The following is a 17260-nucleotide window of genomic DNA, read 5'->3' as shown; positions in this document are numbered from 1 at the left end:
TAAAATTCCTAGAATCTCAGTCAAAGGTGTGAAAGTCATAACACCGTAGGTACACTGGTGCTGCAGAACCCAGGGAAGGGCAGGGACAGGCCCCTGGCTTGTGAATACGGTGGTCAGTGGGGAGGAGGAGGAGGCCCTGGCAGGTAGAAAAGGACAGAAACATTCTTTTCCGCAAGCAAAGGACGAAGCAGAAATGCTTTGTAGACATGCGGTCCGGGAGGAAACCTGCTGGACGCAAGAGTGACACAGGGTCTTGGATGCTCCTATGCCACGATCCTGGCCCTCGAATGTCAGCCTCCCAAACACCCAGAATGACACGGGGCACTTAGAAACTGGATGCAGATGATTTTATTGGTAATCGAAGCTCAACCGTCACATTCCAATGTCACGGCTCTCCGAAGGACGGGTGTTTTCGCGCTCATTTTCTGGAACACAGAAAAGCAAGGTCATAGAGGTGTGGCAGGTGGTTTTATAACGCCGGCCACTCACTAAAGGGAAGCGGGCGAGAGCCCGACATTTGTCCTTCTCTTCTTCCTCCTCCTCCTCTTCCCTGCCTCGTTCCTTTTCGTTCCTGGCCTGAAGGTACCCAGCAGATAATGGGCTCTGCACTGTTGTTGGCCAGATCCTTCTTAGGCTGCATCTCTCTGAATTGCTGTCTATAATGTGCATACGTGTGTGGTGTGTGAACAAAACAGTTCCTGCCGTATATTCCAGAATGACTCCAGCCTGGTAGGGGTGGTGTGTAAAGGAACCACGGCACAGCCAGGTAATGGATGGTGTGCCGTGCTAAAACAAAACCGCAGCAACAAAAACAAGGGTCCAGATAGCTCCACCGAGGTCCATGAGCTTGCCTGGCAGAGTTCTAAGAAATGCGTTATTTGAAATTAGCAATCGAGACGTATGCTCTCCTGTGTGGCTAAAGAAGCGTGTGCACTTAAATAGGTAGAAATGTGTCCAGGGAGGTGTCCCACAGCGTGAACCGGAGTACCCTTTCGGGAAGGAAGTGGGGAGGGAGGATGTGCTATGCCTCTGAGAGGTGGCCTCTTGCCTTTCTCTTTACTAGTTTTAACTTGAGCACATGCTGGAGAGGTTTTTAAACTAGCTAGCATCCAGCCGTATGTATTTCCAGTATTGCTTCGCAGTGACAGTGGACCGGAGAGGCCTGGTCAGGTGAAACCTGAGACAGAAAGACAGTGTGCCTGAGGACGAGGGGACGAGAGGTCCAAGGCAGAGCACAGCTCTCCTTGCTCGTTCCCAGCGCACTTGAGTAAGACAGGTCATGACTGGGGAAAGGCACTTTTTGTCTGCTTCTGAGGGTGGAGAATCACCTCGGATAGGATGTGAAACCTGCCAAGGCTTGCTACTCTATGCCGGGATGTCTGAAAACTCGGGCCTGGGGCTAGGCAGGTTCAGCATGGTTCCAGTTGCTTCAGGGACACCCAAAAGTTTGAGGCGCTTCCTGCGGGCTTAGCAGGTAAAAGACCCAGCAATGTCCGTGCGGTGGCTGTGGTGACCGCTGCCAGGCCAGGTTCAATGCCTGGACAGGGAACGTCCACATGCCATGGGCATGACCAAAACAAGAAAAACACTGAAGAGTTCTGCACCTGCAGGGCTTCAGGCCAGGGGAGGAAAGAAAACTGGATCATACCTGTCCTTGAATTCCGGGTCACTGGGGTGGCGGGCCTGGTGGAGGTCTTGGTGGGCTGGGACCTGGGGGTGGTGGGGGAGGTCCGGGCGGAGGTCTGGCACCAGGTGGGGCTGGTCCAGGTGGCGGCGGTCCGGGTGGGGGCGGTCCGGGCGGGGGTCTGGCACCAGGTGGGGCGGGTCCGGGTGGCGGTGGTCCGGGTGGTGGAGGTCCCGGCCGGGGTCTGGCACCAGGTGGGGCTGGTCCGGGTGGCGGTGGTCCGGGTGGGGGTGGTGGTGGCGGGGGTGGGCCAGCGGGTGGGGGTGGTTTCTTCTTTGGTTTGTCACCGGATGGGGCTGGTCCCTGCTGGGGTTCGTCAGCGGGTGGGGGTGGTGGTGGCGGGGGTCTGGCACCAGGTGGGGCGGGTCCGGGTGGCGGTGGTCCGGGTGGGGGCGGTCCAGGCGGGGGTCTGGCACCAGGTGGGGCGGGTCCGGGTGGCGGCGGTCCGGGCGGGGGCGGTCCAGGCGGGGGTCTGGCACCAGGTGGGGCTGGTCCGGGTGGCGGTGGTCCTGGTGGTGGAGGTCCCGTTGGGGGTCTGGCACCAGGTGGGGCAGGTCCGGGTGGCGGCGGTCCGGGTGGGGGCGGTCCGGGCGGGGGTCTGGCACCAGGTGGGGCTGGTCCAGGTGGCGGTGGTCCGGGTGGGGGCGGTCCGGGCGGTGGTCTGGCACCAGGTGGGGCTGGTCCAGGTGGCGGTGGTCCGGGTGGGGGCGGTCCGGGCGGGGTCTGGCGCCAGGTGGGGCTGGTCCGGGTGGCGGTGGTCCTGGTGGTGGAGGTCCCGGCGGGGGTCTGGCACCAGGTGGGGCTGGTCCGGGTGGCGGTGGTCCGGGTGGGGGTGGTGGTGGCGGGGGTGGGCCAGCGGGTGGGGTGGTTTCTTCTTTGGTTTGTCACCGGATGGGGCTGGTCCCTGCTGGGGTTCCTCAGCGGGTGGGGGTGGTGGTGGCGGGGGTCTGGCACCAGGTGGGGCTGGTCCGGGTGGCGGTGGTCCTGGTGGTGGAGGTCCCGGCGGGGGTCTGGCGCCAGGTGGGGCTGGTCCGGGTGGCGGCGGTCCGGGTGGGGGCGGACCGGGCGGGGGTCTGGCGCCAGGTGGGGCTGGTCCGGGTGGCGGCGGTCCGGGTGGGGGCGGTCCGGGCGGGGGTCTGGCGCCAGGTGGGGCTGGTCCAGGAGGCGGTGGTCCGGGTGGGGGTGGTGGTGGTGGGGGTGGGCCAGCGGGTGGGGGTGGTTTCTTCTTTGGTTTGTCACCGGATGGGGCTGGTCCTTGCTGGGGTCCGTCAGCGGATGGGGGTGATCCTCCTGGCTATCGTTAGCGGGTGGTGATGGTGGTCCCGGCGGAGGTCTGGGTCCCGGCTGGGATTCGTTAGCAGGTGGGGGTGGTCTGGGAGGGTGTCCGGCACCGGGTGGAGGTGGTTTCTTCTTTGGTCCAACATGGGATGGGGCTGGTCCTGCTGGAGTCCGCCAGCGGTGGCGGTGGTCCGGGCGGGGTCTGGCACCAGGTGGGGCTGGTCCGGTGGGGTGGTCCGGGTGGGGGCGGTCCGGGCGGTGGTCTGGCACCAGGTGGGGCTGGTCCGGGTGGCGGCGGTCCGGGTGGGGCGGTCCGGGCGGGGGTCTGGCACCAGGTGGGGCTGGTCCAGGAGGCGGTGGTCCGGGTGGGGGTGGTGGTGGTGGGGTGGGCCAGCGGGTGGGGGTGGTTTCTTCTTTGGTTTGTCACCGGATGGGGCTGGTCCTTGCTGGGGTCCGTCAGCGGATGGGGGTGATCCTCCTGGCTATCGTTAGCGGGTGGTGATGGTGGTCCCGGCGGAGGTCTGGGTCCCGGCTGGGATTCGTTAGCAGGTGGGGGTGGTCTGGGAGGGTGTCCGGCACCGGGTGGAGGTGGTTTCTTCTTTGGTCCAACATGGGATGGGGCTGGTCCCTGCTGGAGTCCGCCAGCGGGTGGCGGTGGTCCGGGCGGGGGTCTGGCACCAGGTGGGGCTGGTCCCGGTGGGGGTGGTCCGGGTGGGGGCGGTCCGGGCGGTGGTCTGGCACCAGGTGGGGCTGGTCCGGGTGGCGGCGGTCCGGGTGGGGGCGGTCCGGGCGGGGGTCTGGCACCAGGTGGGGCTGGTCCAGGAGGCGGTGGTCCGGGTGGGGGTGGTGGTGGTGGGGGTGGGCCAGCGGGTGGGGGTGGTTTCTTCTTTGGTTTGTCACCGGATGGGGCTGGTCCTTGCTGGGGTCCGTCAGCGGATGGGGTGATCCCTCCTGGCTATCGTTAGCGGGTGGTGATGGTGGTCCCGGCGGAGGTCTGGGTCCCGGCTGGGATTCGTTAGCAGGTGGGGGTGGTCTGGGAGGGTGTCCGGCACCGGGTGGAGGTGGTTTCTTCTTTGGTCCAACATGGGATGGGGCTGGTCCCTGCTGGAGTCCGCCAGCGGGTGGCGGTGGTCCGGGCGGGGGTCTGGCACCAGGTGGGGCTGGTCCCGGTGGGGGTGGTCCGGGTGGGGGCGGTCCGGGCGGTGGTCTGGCACCAGGTGGGGCTGGTCCGGGTGGCGGTGGTCCGGGTGGGGGCGGTCCGGGCGGGGGTCTGGCACCAGGTGGGGCGGGTCCGGGTGGCGGCGGTCCGGGTGGGGGCGGTCCGGGCGGGGGTCTGGCACCAGGTGGGGCTGGTCCCTGCTCCGGTCCGTCACCAGGTGGTCGTGGTCTCTTCTGATGTCCCTCACCTTGGCTTTCCTCAGGAGGAGGGGGCCTGGGTGGTCCGCCTCCAGGAGGTGGTCTCAGAAACTTCTCAGCGGAGTTTGAGTTTGCATCCTCTAAATCTGTAGAGACCGGACACAGGAATAGGGCACATTGTAGGTGGTACATGCCCCCTCACATTTTGAACCCTGAACACCTTGTCAGCTAGTCCATTTCTGCTGAGCCTGCCTCTCTTCTACCAACAACCTTCCTCCTCACTGCCTCCATCCTCTGCAGACACTACTTTAGTGAGTCTTAATAGAGCTTTGCTCTGGCAAAGAGCGTGTCCCTTAAATTGGGCAAGCGAGATGTTGGAGGTCTCAGAATTCCCAGGGGAGGTCTCCAAGGACAGAAGAAAAGCTAACGCAGTGAAACATTGGCAGTTACTTGTTGAGTCACGGACATAGCCTGCCAACTGTGATTCCAACCCTGGTCACTTGAGTGCCTGTGTGGAAGCCTCATACTCCAAGCCGAGGTGGATCAAATACTGAGAGAGAGAACGAAAGACAACGTGATGGCCCACACAGGATTTGCTGAATAATCATGGCCAATTTTCATTGGCACAAGGACACAGTTGAATGGAGAGGCAGAGAGAAAAGCCACCCAGACCCCAGTTCTTTGCGTTTTTCCATAAACCATATACGTACACCGAGGGGCATTGGGGACAACGAGAACACTGGAAGGCTTGGTGCTCAGTAGACTGGAGGAGGCAGAATTTGAGCTGCTTCCCTCTGCTCTCCTCCCTCAGCTGTCATTTCTGGCCTGAGGGAGCAGGCCGCATACTCTGTGGCATCCAAGCTACACATCTCTGTTATGCACCTTAGGGCCCTGCTCGTGGGTCCCTGAGTCGCGGCTGGTAAAGAATGGCCTATATCCTCTGGGATACTAACATTCATCCAGTCGTGACAAGACAGTGAAAACGACAAGACACTCTAGAACAGAGCAGTTGCTAAAGATAAAAAAAGAAAGGAAGTCGATGGAGGATTTGAGATGACCTATCTGGTAGGAGGCTGGGAAATCCTGCACTGTTGCCTTCAAGGAAGAAAAGCACAAGATAAAGCGCAAAATGCATGCCAGATGCCTTGGAAGATGCCCCAAGTACCTTGTCCACACACCCTTTGCAAGATGCCGTGGCAAAGGGAGGACGACGTGAAGGGGTGACGGGGTGGTTCTTATGCTGAGGGTCCACCACAGACTCCAAAGAGAGGAGGCCCTGGGTTTTCGTTTTGGTTTGGTTTTCCTGTCCCCCTGGTTTCCGGTCTACCCTCATGCTGGTTCAGGTAAAGTGCTGGGTGTTTCTGTGTCTTATTTTCCTGTCCTTCTGCTCTCCGTCCACATGAGACACTTGACCTACATTAACATGGCCTCACCCAGGTGGGGTGACCGGGAGTCAACACGCGGGTACCACCTTCCACAGCACTATGGAATGGGGCGTGTGAATGGGAGCAAATTGCAACCCCTGGGCCCTGGGATCTCTGTGTCTCTGTGGAGAGTGAGCTAGAGAGATTGAGGGTCCTGATCCCTTTCGCTTCAGTAAAAAGTCTGACCCGGGCGTCCCCTCCTGCATGTGTGTGACCCCTCTCGCGAGGCCACTTCTCCCCCTTCCTGCTCTGATGACTGTAATGCCTTCCTGAGGACACTTCTCTGTATTGGTCGGGCCTCCCTGCAGTGCATCCCTCACAGTCGAGTCAGTGAGACGTGTGCAGAAATGCCAGTCTTCCCTTGTCAGTCTGTGGTTCAAGACTCTGTACGGGGTTCCAGGTACACTTTATGTAGCGTCAGCCAGGGTGTGAGGGGCCTTATCCTTGCCTTAAGCACCTGCAGCCCAGGCTTTCCACCTCCCCCGCCCCTTCTCTACCAGCACCCTCACTCCCGTGGCATCTAACGAACCCCACGCAGAGTCTCAGCAACGCCCCCCCCCCTTCTTGGTGCTTACCAAAAAACGGGCTCCGAGCTGAGCTCAGGGCCAGCAAGGCCACTGAGAGCAGGATCGGCAGCATCTTGGAGGAAGTGCTGCGGTTGTTCTCAGCTCCGTCCTGGGAGAATCCAGGCAGCTTCCTTTATAAAGACCAGCAGGACAATGGTATCTTTGAGCTCCGTGCTGGGCGGACCTCATCACTGGATGGAAAGGTTAGAGCTGAGCTTTAGCCCAGCAGGATGGAGGGGGTAAGAGGGTGTCCGTGTGTCATTTCTCAAAGGTGCAGCATGTGACTTGAGCCCGAGTTGTGAAGGAACAGTGTCCAAGCCATCGGCGCAGACGTCAAAGTTGCTCTGTCATCCTTTGACTGCCATCTGTTCCCTGAGACTGTTGCTCTGTCCTTCGTGGAGCTGTTGGTGTGTGGGCTGTGCATGTGTCTGCGTGTCTGTGTGTTGGCCGTGATCCTGTAGCCCAGACGACGCTGGTCAATATCTCTGGCCATGATCGTGGCCCGGGCTCCATCACTCATGGCCTGTCTGTCCATATGTATATGCTAGGTAGCAAAACGTCTTGCTGATACACACATCCTCTCTGTCTGTCTTTGAAACGTATGTGGAAAAGTGCTGTCGTGCACACACGGGTGGCGGAAGGCTGAGCCTCACTCAGCCTGCCCGGGCCCCCAGAGGTCGTCCGGGAGGCTCTCCCTCCACTTGGTGGTGTGGAACAAAGGTGACCCGATACTCTTCCTTCGTATAAACAGCCTTCGGTGTGCTGGTATTTACCGAAGGCAAAGGTAGACACAGAACACTCCGGGGACCTTCTGGGACAGCACCAAATGCATACACAGTTCCTTGAATGGATCATGTCATTGCATGTGTACAAGACTTTGTGCCGCTTCTTTTGTAAGAGTCCATGTCCCTCCTTCCTGCTAAGCAGTGTTTTCAACTCTTGTTCCCCACTGACTGTTCAGCCATCCTGCTGGACAAAGGGCTATTCCCTTCAAAACCTCCATGGCACTGTCTTGCCCTTCTCTTCTTCCATCAGTTTCCTTGTTAGCAACTGTGTTCTCGGATCGTTGTTCATCACGGGGAATTTTCTCTGCAAAGTTCTGCCACTCGTTTCTCCCCATCCCCTATCTGAAACTTATTTGTTGATGTTACATCTCCTTCATCAGTCCTCCTGGTTTTAAGTCTCATATCTAAGTTTTTTGTTTGTTTTTTTGTTGTTGTTGCTATGCTTTTGGGAAGAGTTTTTAAATAGAGCATCCAAACTAGGTCGAGTGTTTACTAGGTTTGTTGACATTTCATTCTAAAATTTGGCAACTAGGTAAGTTTTCCTCGGCAAATGTTCTTCTGTGTTCTTGCTTTTGATGGCCGCACCCGAGGCATATGGAAGTTCCGAGGCTAGGGGTTGAATTGGAGCTGCAGCTGCTGGCCTACTCCACAGCCACAGCAACACCAGGCCTGGCCTGCATCTGCAACCTTTCCTGCAGCCTGCGACAGGGCCAGATCCTTAGCCCACTGAGAGAGGCCAGGGATCGAACCCACATCCTCAAGGACACTGTGTGGGTTTCTCAACTCAATGAGCCACCGCGGGAATGCCCCCTTAATTCTCTTCCTTACCTGCCTGCCTCTTCTCCATTGCTGGCTATTCTCCTCTTCCCAATATTATCCTCCTCAGCTTTTTTCCTTGGTTCCTTGCGACTATACGTAGCCTCGGCTACCCGTTATTTCAGAACCGTGTAGGGCTTGTGTTAGTGGTCGGTTTGCAGCCGAGACAAGGGTCATTTTAGGGCAGAGTGTGTGTGTGTATGTGTGGGGGGAGGGTATCAGATGGAGGGCCATGTGGCTGGAAATGCTACACACTGTCCTGCTGGGCCAGTGTTACATGAGTGGGTCCTGGTCTCTGCATGTGCGTGTCAGAATGTGGGCCTTGCTGAAGGGCTGCCAGTAACATTTCAGGACGGCTTCCTGATACGGTGGGGTTTCCTCCAGATACCATTGCCCTGGCAAGGTGACCGGGCACATTGCTTCCTTCTCCTGGCGTAGCTACGGCTGTCGTCCCGAAAAGGGACAGCCGTTGGCAGCGTGGGAAAGCAGCATGGCCCCTGCTGGGCTTGTGCGAGGAAAGGAGTAGCTTCTTGGGCTTCACAGGTCCCATTACCGTTTTGGGAGGACTGTCTCTGGTTTCCTGAGACAGTTTTGTGGAAGAGGATGTGGAGAGGCCCCATCCTGCCCAGGTGGCTTCTGGTCGCCCTTCAAGTGGGAAAGGCGGGTCAGCGGGAAGGAAGGGAAGGGAGTGGAGTGGCAGCAGACGTGGGTGGGGGCTGTGGAGGGGGCGGTCCTGCCTCAAGGCAGGCTTCCCTTTGGCGTGGTGAGGACTGGAAGACAGCAGAAAAGTCTTCAAAATATCACTCAGCTCAGGACCTTTCACTCCCCTTCTCCGATGTCAGCAGTGCAGGAAAGAGATTAGTGAGGTGCGACGGGATAAATATCAGCTCTGAACTCGGCAGGCACAACAAAAGCAGAGGAAATGGAGGAGCTGGAAGAGAAGGGTGTCAGTCAGGAAGGGTGGGGTGGATGCCGAGAGCAAGACTTGCAGCAGGAGCTTAGGCACCTGCCGATGAGCAGAAGCCCCCAGGCAGTGCCCTTGTCCTCTTGGAGGTGTGCTTGACGTAGCGTGTCCCCATGAGAAATCCTGACTTCCTGTCTGTTTTAACACCTGCCCTCCCTCACTCTTTTCTCAGTTAACAACTGTTCATTCAGCTACTCTTTTCACAATCTGGGAGTCTTTCTTGTGCTCTCATCCCCACTGCCCTCCTCCATTAGCAGGTCAAGTTGGCTGGACCTTCAAATGTACCTCAAATATCAATCCTTCCGCAACCTGTCCTACAACAATCTGGTCCAGGAGATGGTTCTTCTTCTCCTGGTTGGAGTGTAACCACCTCCAGCTGGTCCTGGTAATGTTCTTGCCTCTACCACATCCGAGATCATTTCTTCACTGAACTGCAAGAATCGTCTTTAAAATTATAAATTAGGTCTTATCACCTTCTTGCTTAAGATCCCCTATGTTTTCCCCTTACACTTGTAGTCAGATGTACATTTCATACCTAGCTTTCATCACTCACATTGGTTTGTGACAGAAAAAGAGGCAGAAGAGGATGTCTTTTTGCATTCAATGGTCCAGCTTCAAGAAAAGAAAGTAACAGCATTTTTCAAAATTTATTGTTTTTCCCCACTGTACAGCAAGGGGATCAAGTTATCCTTTCATGTATACATTTTTCCCCCACCCTTTCTTCTGTTGCAGCATGAGTTTCTAGACATAGTGCTCAATGCTACTCAGCAGGATCTCCTTGTAAATCTGTTCTAAGTTGTGTCTGATAAGCCCAAGCTCCCGATCCCTCCCATTCCCTCCCCCTCCCATCAGGCAGCCACAAGTCTATTTTCCAAGTCCATGATTTTCTTTTCTGTGGAGATGTTCATTTGTGCTGGATATTAGATTCCAGTTATAAGTGATATCATATGGTATTTGTCTTTCTCTTTCTGACTCATTTCACTCAGTATGAGATTCTCTAGTGCCATCCATGTTGCTGCAAATGGCATTATGTCATTCGTTTTTATGGCTGAGCAGTATTCCACTGTGTATATATACACCACATCTTCCTAATCCAATCATCTGTTGATGGACATTTGCGTTGTTTCCATGTCCTGGCTATTGTGAATAGTGCTGCAATGAACATGCGGGTGCATGTGTCTCTTTTAAGTCGAGTTTTGTCCGGATAGATGCCCAAGAGTGGGATTGTGGGGTCATATGGAAGTGCTATGTATAGATTTCTAAGGTATCTCCAAACTGTTCTCCATAGTGGCTGTACCAGTTGACATTCCCACCAACAGTGCAGGAGGGTTCCCTTTTCTCCACAACCCCTCCAGCACTTGTTATTTGTGGATATATTAATGATGGCCATTCTGACTGGTGTGAGGTGGTATCTCATGGTTGTTTTGCTTTGCATTTCTCTTATAATCAGCGATGCTGAGCATTTTTTCATGTGTTTGCTGGCCGTCTGTATATCTTCCTTAGAGAACAGCCTATTCAGGTCTTTTGCCCATTCTTCCATTGGTTGATTGGCTTTTTTGCTGTTGAGTTGTATAAGTTGCTTATATATTCTAGAGATTAAGCCCTTGTCCATTGCAGCATTTGAAACTATTTTCTCCCATTCTGTAAGTTGTCTTTTTGTTTTCTTTTGGGTTTCCTTTGCTGTGCAAAAGATTTTCAGTTTGATGAGGTCCCATGGGTTTATTTTTGCTCTTATTTCGATTTCTTTGGGAGACTGACCTGAGAAAATATTCATGAGGTTGATGTCCGAGAGTGTTTTGCCTATGTTTTCTTCTAGGAGTTTGATGGTGTCCTGTCGTATATTTAAGTCTTTCAGCCATTTGGAGTTTATTTTTGTGCATGGTGTGAGGGTGTGTTCTAGTTTCATTGCTTTGCATGCAGCTGTCCAGGTTTCCCAGCAATGCTTGCTGAATAGACTTTCTTTTTCCCATTTTATGTTCTTGCCTCCCTTGTCAAAGATTAATTGACCATAGGCATCAGGGTTTATTTCCAGGTTCTATATTCTGTTGCACTGGGCTGTGTGTTTTGATACCAGCACCACACTGTTTTGATGACTGTGGCTTTGTAATATTTTTTGACGTCTGGGAGAGTTATGCCTCCTGTTTGGTTTCTGTGTCTCAGGATTGCTTTGGCGATTCTGGGTCTTTTGCTGTTCCACATAAGTTTCTGGATTGTTTGTTCTAGTTCTGTGAAAAATGTCATGGGTAATTTGGTAGGGATTGCATTGAATCTGTAGATTGCTTTGGGTAGTATGGCCATTTTTACAATATTGATTTTTCCAATCCAGGAACATGGAATATCTTTCCATTTCTTTACATCTTCTTTGATTTCTTTGATTATAGTTGTATAGTTCTCAGCATGTAAGTCCTTTACCTCCTTGGTCAGGTGTATTCCGAGGTATTTGATATTCTTTTTCTGAGATTTCATTGCTGGTATACGGAAATGCGACTGACTTCTGAATGTTAATCTTATAGCCTGCTACTTTGCTGAATTTATTAGTCAGTTCAAGTAGTTTTGGGGTTGAGTCCTTAGCGTTTTCTATGTATAGTATCATGTCGTCTGCGTACAGTGACAGAGTAACAGCATTTTGACAGAATGATTTTAGTTGTTTCACAAAATATCTGCTGCTTGGAGTTCCCGTTGTGGCGCAGTGGTTAACAAATCCGACCAGGAACCATCAGGTTGCGGGTTGGATCCCTGGCCTTGCTCAGTGGGTTAAGGACCCGGCGTTACCGTGAGCTGTGGTGTAGGTTGCAGATGGGGCTCGGATCCTGCCTTGCTGTGGCTCTGGTGTAGGCCGGTGGCTACAGCTCCGATTTGACCCCTAGCCTGGGAACCTCCATATGCCATGGGAGCGGCCCTAGAAAAGACAAAAAGAAAATAAAAACAAAAATCTGCTGCTTTCTTTTTTGGGAAGTTTGATACTATTTGTTTCTGGCAGAAATATTTCAAATTTTGTGTTATCCAATCAGTGTTCTTTTTTTTTTTTTTTTTTTTCCTCCAAGATTCTCTGACTCCGTGTGCAGGAAACCCTACTAAAATTTCCTTCAGTACAGAGGGGAAATGAAATATGTAAATAACAGGCACCTCAAATACGACTGGACTGGTGGCTCAAAAATGTTTATCAAAAGGCTTTAATCCACCTCTAGTTCTTTCCACGTGGCTGCCAAAAGGACTGCCAGCAACTCCATATGCAGTCCCTCATCTGAGCAACCCATTCATATATTTTCCTATGGAAGACTTCCACTGGGAAAACAAGGACTACATATGTTTAATCATATGCCAATTCCATAGCCAATCACTATGATAAAAACTAAGTATTGTGATTGGCCCAGAAATACATGAGCCCCAGTTGCCTGGGGTTAGGGAAACTATGATTAGACTCTTTCATGGGACCACAAGTATTGACGGAGTTTCCACCAAGATGAGGATGTTGGCAGGCTGGCCGACATATTGACACCTTTCCTACAGTTTAAGCACTGATCACCACCCCGCTTTTTCTTTTTTTTTTTTTCCCGTCTATTGTTATCTTATTCCATTTTGGATGGGGCAGGAATTCTAAACTCTTCTCCTTATGATCCCATCTTTCCTGGAACTGCCTTATCTCAAAACGCTCTGTCTTTCAGCTCACATCTACAAGTTTCCTATCCCCAAAGGTGCAATTCATCTGATTCTGGGAACTTGAATATAGTTGACAAGTGTTACGGGTTCTCCTACTTTCTGATTATGCACATTGGATCACATGTTCTTCTATGAGATGTTTGCCTACACTTTAGGGACTTCCAGGTGCATTCCCAGGCTAGTGATCAAATCCGTGCCACATAAGCAACTCTCGGGCTACAAGAACAATACCACACACTTAATCTGCTGTGCCACAAGGCAACTCCATCATGGGAATCTCCTGATGGAAAATATTGGTGCTAGAATGAGCTGGAAGCCCAATATCCTTTCATTCAGTAGAAGAAATAACACATAATCCATTCCTGAGCTGGCAACATCTATCAGAGTTCAAACTAAAACAAGAACAATAAAACTTCCTCCTGTACGGTGATTCTAAGAATATAAGCCAGGCTGAGGAAAGGGTATGTTTTCCTTAAAGACTGGTATCTTTGAGTCTCCTGCAAGAGTTGTTCCTCTCAAAGAGGTGAGATATTAATTTATAGAAGGTGATCTGCTCATTTGTTGCTGTGCAATAAATTGCCCCAAATTGAGCAGCTTAAACCAATCGGCATCTACTGGTTCATGGTTTCTGTGGCTTACGTTCCTAGGAGTGACTTGGCTGGGTGGTTATGGCTCAGGGTCTCTCGGGAGGTGGCAGCCAGCCTGTCACATAGGGCCGTAGTCCTCCCAAGATCCAGGGAGAGATCTGCTTCCATGCTCACTCACAGGTGCTAGTGGTGCCTCAGTTCCTCAGCGCATGGACCTCTTTATAGGCCGAATGTTCTCACAACACACCAGCTAGGTTTCCTTTCCCTGGGCTTCCTGCTGACAGGAAGCTGGCTTCCCCCAAAGCAGCTATGCTGGAGAGAATGAGAGAGCACAGCTGGGGTGGAGGTGTCCATCTTTTGGTAACATAATGTCACAATCAGTTCCTAGGATTTCTGCCCTAATCTATTTACTAGATGCCAATCAACATGACACCCAATTAGTTGTAGTTGTTGTACAATTAAAAAAACCTTTTTATTATACTTGACGTACCATGTTCTAACAATATCTGCTGTGCAGTAGAAATAAAGTATATTCACCACTATAATAATGCAGCCAGAAATTTTAGCAAAATCCAATCAAAGCTTAATTAAATGCATCTTAACACAATTTATAACACAGTCCACTGCTCTTTTAATTTGCTCATTACATCATCAGAGTGCTTAGTTACTAATGTACCAGACACATCAGTTCCTTCAGTTCCCATGAACACTTCCTAGACCAGAGAGATCAAGTATAATTCACTCACTCTCTCAGCACAAGTTTATCCCATCTCTCAACATTCCTCCTTTTTTACATACCTACCCCTTGGGGGTTCCTGGCAAACTTGAGCATAATAAGGTTTAAAAAGATTTCCCATACTGTCACACACAGAGAACTTAAGATTCCTTTAGAAAGAAAAGGAGAATCGTTGTTGAAAGAGCTGAAGTAGGTAAAACACATCAAGGAGTTCCCGTCGTGACTCAGTGGTCAATGAATCTGACTAGCATCCGTGAGGACGCGGCATCCATCCCTGGCCTTGCTCAGGGGGTTAAGAATCCTGTGTGAATGTGGCTGTGGCTGTGGCATAGGCCGGAAGCTACCGCTCACATGTGGTCCCTAGCCTGGGAGCTGCCATATGCTGCTGGTGTGGCCCTAAAAGGCAAAAACAAACAAACAAACATTGAGCCACAAGTATAGTGGGGAGAACTATGGTGTACTTTGGCAGAAAAGTCATATGATCTAATTTATCTTTTTAAAGGATCATTCTGATTGTGAGAAGAGGACTGAATGGGATGAGGTAGAGGCGTAACATGGTCAAGACTCACTAGGCGGCCGCTATGGTCCTTCAGGAGAGAAAGAGTCATCACCAGGACCAGATTCTTCTGGAAGACGTTGTGAAAGGACTTGTTTCAAATTTGGGGTATATTTGAACAACGGGGTTTGCCAAAGGGCAGGAGAGAGTGGGGATGAGACTCCCAGATTGTGAAAAGAGTAGCTGAATGAACAGTTGTTAACTGAGAAAAGAGTGAGGGAGGGCAGGTGTTAAAACAGACAGGAAGTCAGGATTTCTCATGGGGACATGCTACGTCAAGCACACCTCCAAGAGGACAAGGGCACTGCCTGGGGGCTTCTGCTCATCGGCAGGTGCCTAAGCTCCTGCTGCAAGTCTTGCTCTCGGCATCCACCCCACCCTTCCTGACTGACACCCTTCTCTTCCAGCTCCTCCATTTCCTCTGCTTTTGTTGTGCCTGCCGAGTTCAGAGCTGATATTTATCCCGTCGCACCTCACTAATCTCTTTCCTGCACTGCTGACATCGGAGAAGGGGAGTGAAAGGTCCTGAGCTGAGTGATATTTTGAAGACTTTTCTGCTGTCTTCCAGTCCTCACCACGCCAAAGGGAAGCCTGCCTTGAGGCAGGACCGCCCCCTCCACAGCCCCCACCCACGTCTGCTGCCACTCCACTCCCTTCCCTTCCTTCCCGCTGACCCTCCTTTCCCACTTGAAGGGCGACCAGAAGCCACCTGGGCAGGATGGGGCCTCTCCACATCCTCTTCCACAAAACTGTCTCAGGAAACCAGAGACAGTCCTCCCAAAACGGTAATGGGACCTGTGAAGCCCAAGAAGCTACTCCTTTCCTCGCACAAGCCCAGCGGGGGCCATGCTGCTTTCCCACACTGCCAACGGCTGTCCCTTTTCGGGACGACAGCTGTAGCTACGCCAGGAGAAGGAAGCAATGTGCCCGGTCACCTTGCCAGGGCAATGGTATCTGGAGGAAACCCCACCGTATCAGGAAGCCGTCCTGAAATGTTACTGGCAGCCCTTCAGCAAGGCCCACATTCTGACACGCACATGCAGAGACCAGGACCCACTCATGTAACACTGGCCCAGCAGGACAGTGTGTAGCATTTCCAGCCACATGGCCCTCCATCTGATACCCTCCCCCCACACATACACACACACACCCTGCCCTAAAATGACCCTTGTCTCGGCTGCAAACCGACCACTAACACAAGCCCTACACGGTTCTGAAATAACGGGTAGCCGAGGCTACGTATAGTCGCAAGGAACCAAGGAAAAAAGCTGAGGAGGATAATATTGGGAAGAGGAGAATAGCCAGCAATGGAGAAGAGGCAGGCAGGTAAGGAAGAGAATTAAGGGGGCATTCCCGCGGTGGCTCATTGAGTTGAGAAACCCACACAGTGTCCTTGAGGATGTGGGTTCGATCCCTGGCCTCTCTCAGTGGGCTAAGGATCTGGCCCTGTCGCAGGCTGCAGGAAAGGTTGCAGATGCAGGCCAGGCCTGGTGTTGCTGTGGCTGTGGAGTAGGCCAGCAGCTGCAGCTCCAATTCAACCCCTAGCCTCGGAACTTCCATATGCCTCGGGTGCGGCCATCAAAAGCAAGAACACAGAAGAACATTTGCCGAGGAAAACTTACCTAGTTGCCAAATTTTAGAATGAAATGTCAACAAACCTAGTAAACACTCGACCTAGTTTGGATGCTCTATTTAAAAACTCTTCCCAAAAGCATAGCAACAACAACAAAAAAACAAACAAAAAACTTAGATATGAGACTTAAAACCAGGAGGACTGATGAAGGAGATGTAACATCAACAAATAAGTTTCAGATAGGGGATGGGGAGAAACGAGTGGCAGAACTTTGCAGAGAAAATTCCCCGTGATGAACAACGATCCGAGAACACAGTTGCTAACAAGGAAACTGATGGAAGAAGAGAAGGGCAAGACAGTGCCATGGAGGTTTTGAAGGGAATAGCCCTTTGTCCAGCAGGATGGCTGAACAGTCAGTGGGGAACAAGAGTTGAAAACACTGCTTAGCAGGAAGGAGGGACATGGACTCTTACAAAAGAAGCGGCACAAAGTCTTGTACACATGCAATGACATGATCCATTCAAGGAACTGTGTATGCATTTGGTGCTGTCCCAGAAGGTCCCCGGAGTGTTCTGTGTCTACCTTTGCCTTCGGTAAATACCAGCACACCGAAGGCTGTTTATACGAAGGAAGAGTATCGGGTCACCTTTGTTCCACACCACCAAGTGGAGGGAGAGCCTCCCGGACGACCTCTGGGGCCCGGGCAGGCTGAGTGAGGCTCAGCCTTCCGCCACCCGTGTGTGCACGACAGCACTTTTCCACATACGTTTCAAAGACAGACAGAGAGGATGTGTGTATCAGCAAGACGTTTTGCTACCTAGCATATACATATGGACAGACAGGCCATGAGTGATGGAGCCCGGGCCACGATCATGGCCAGAGATATTGACCAGCGTCGTCTGGGCTACAGGATCACGGCCAACACACAGACACGCAGACACATGCACAGCCCACACACCAACAGCTCCACGAAGGACAGAGCAACAGTCTCAGGGAACAGATGGCAGTCAAAGGATGACAGAGCAACTTTGACCTCTGCGCCGATGGCTTGGACACTGTTCCTTCACAACTCGGGCTCAAGTCACATGCTGCACCTTTGAGAAATGACACACGGACACCCTCTTACCCCCTCCATCCTGCTGGGCTAAAGCTCAGCTCTAACCTTTCCATCCAGTGATGAGGTCCGCCCAGCACGGAGCTCAAAGATACCATTGTCCTGCTGGTCTTTATAAAGGAAGCTGCCTGGATTCTCCCAGGACGGAGCTGAGAACAACC

The 17260-nt window shown here is 52.7% G+C and overlaps 1 protein-coding gene across 1 annotated transcript; it reads right to left on the bottom strand.

Annotated features, from left to right (window-relative positions):
- On the bottom strand, positions 1667 to 6641 carry LOC110260741 (basic proline-rich protein-like). The gene is given in 12 exon segments (XM_021092348.1): positions 1667 to 1868; positions 2025 to 2406; positions 2409 to 2547; positions 2550 to 2883; positions 3133 to 3271; positions 3274 to 3348; positions 3381 to 3404; positions 3542 to 3557; positions 3609 to 3845; positions 3929 to 4030; positions 4082 to 4464; positions 6318 to 6641. Coding segments are annotated over 12 exon segments (2097 nt in total). The 5' UTR covers positions 6382 to 6641.

Source organism: Sus scrofa, chromosome 5 (assembly GCF_000003025.6).
Source record: "Sus scrofa isolate TJ Tabasco breed Duroc chromosome 5, Sscrofa11.1, whole genome shotgun sequence".
In the NCBI taxonomy this organism is placed as follows: domain Eukaryota; kingdom Metazoa; phylum Chordata; class Mammalia; order Artiodactyla; family Suidae; genus Sus; species Sus scrofa.
The sequence above is the reverse complement of the archived record's forward strand: the minus strand, read 5'-3'. Positions and strand labels throughout refer to the sequence as shown.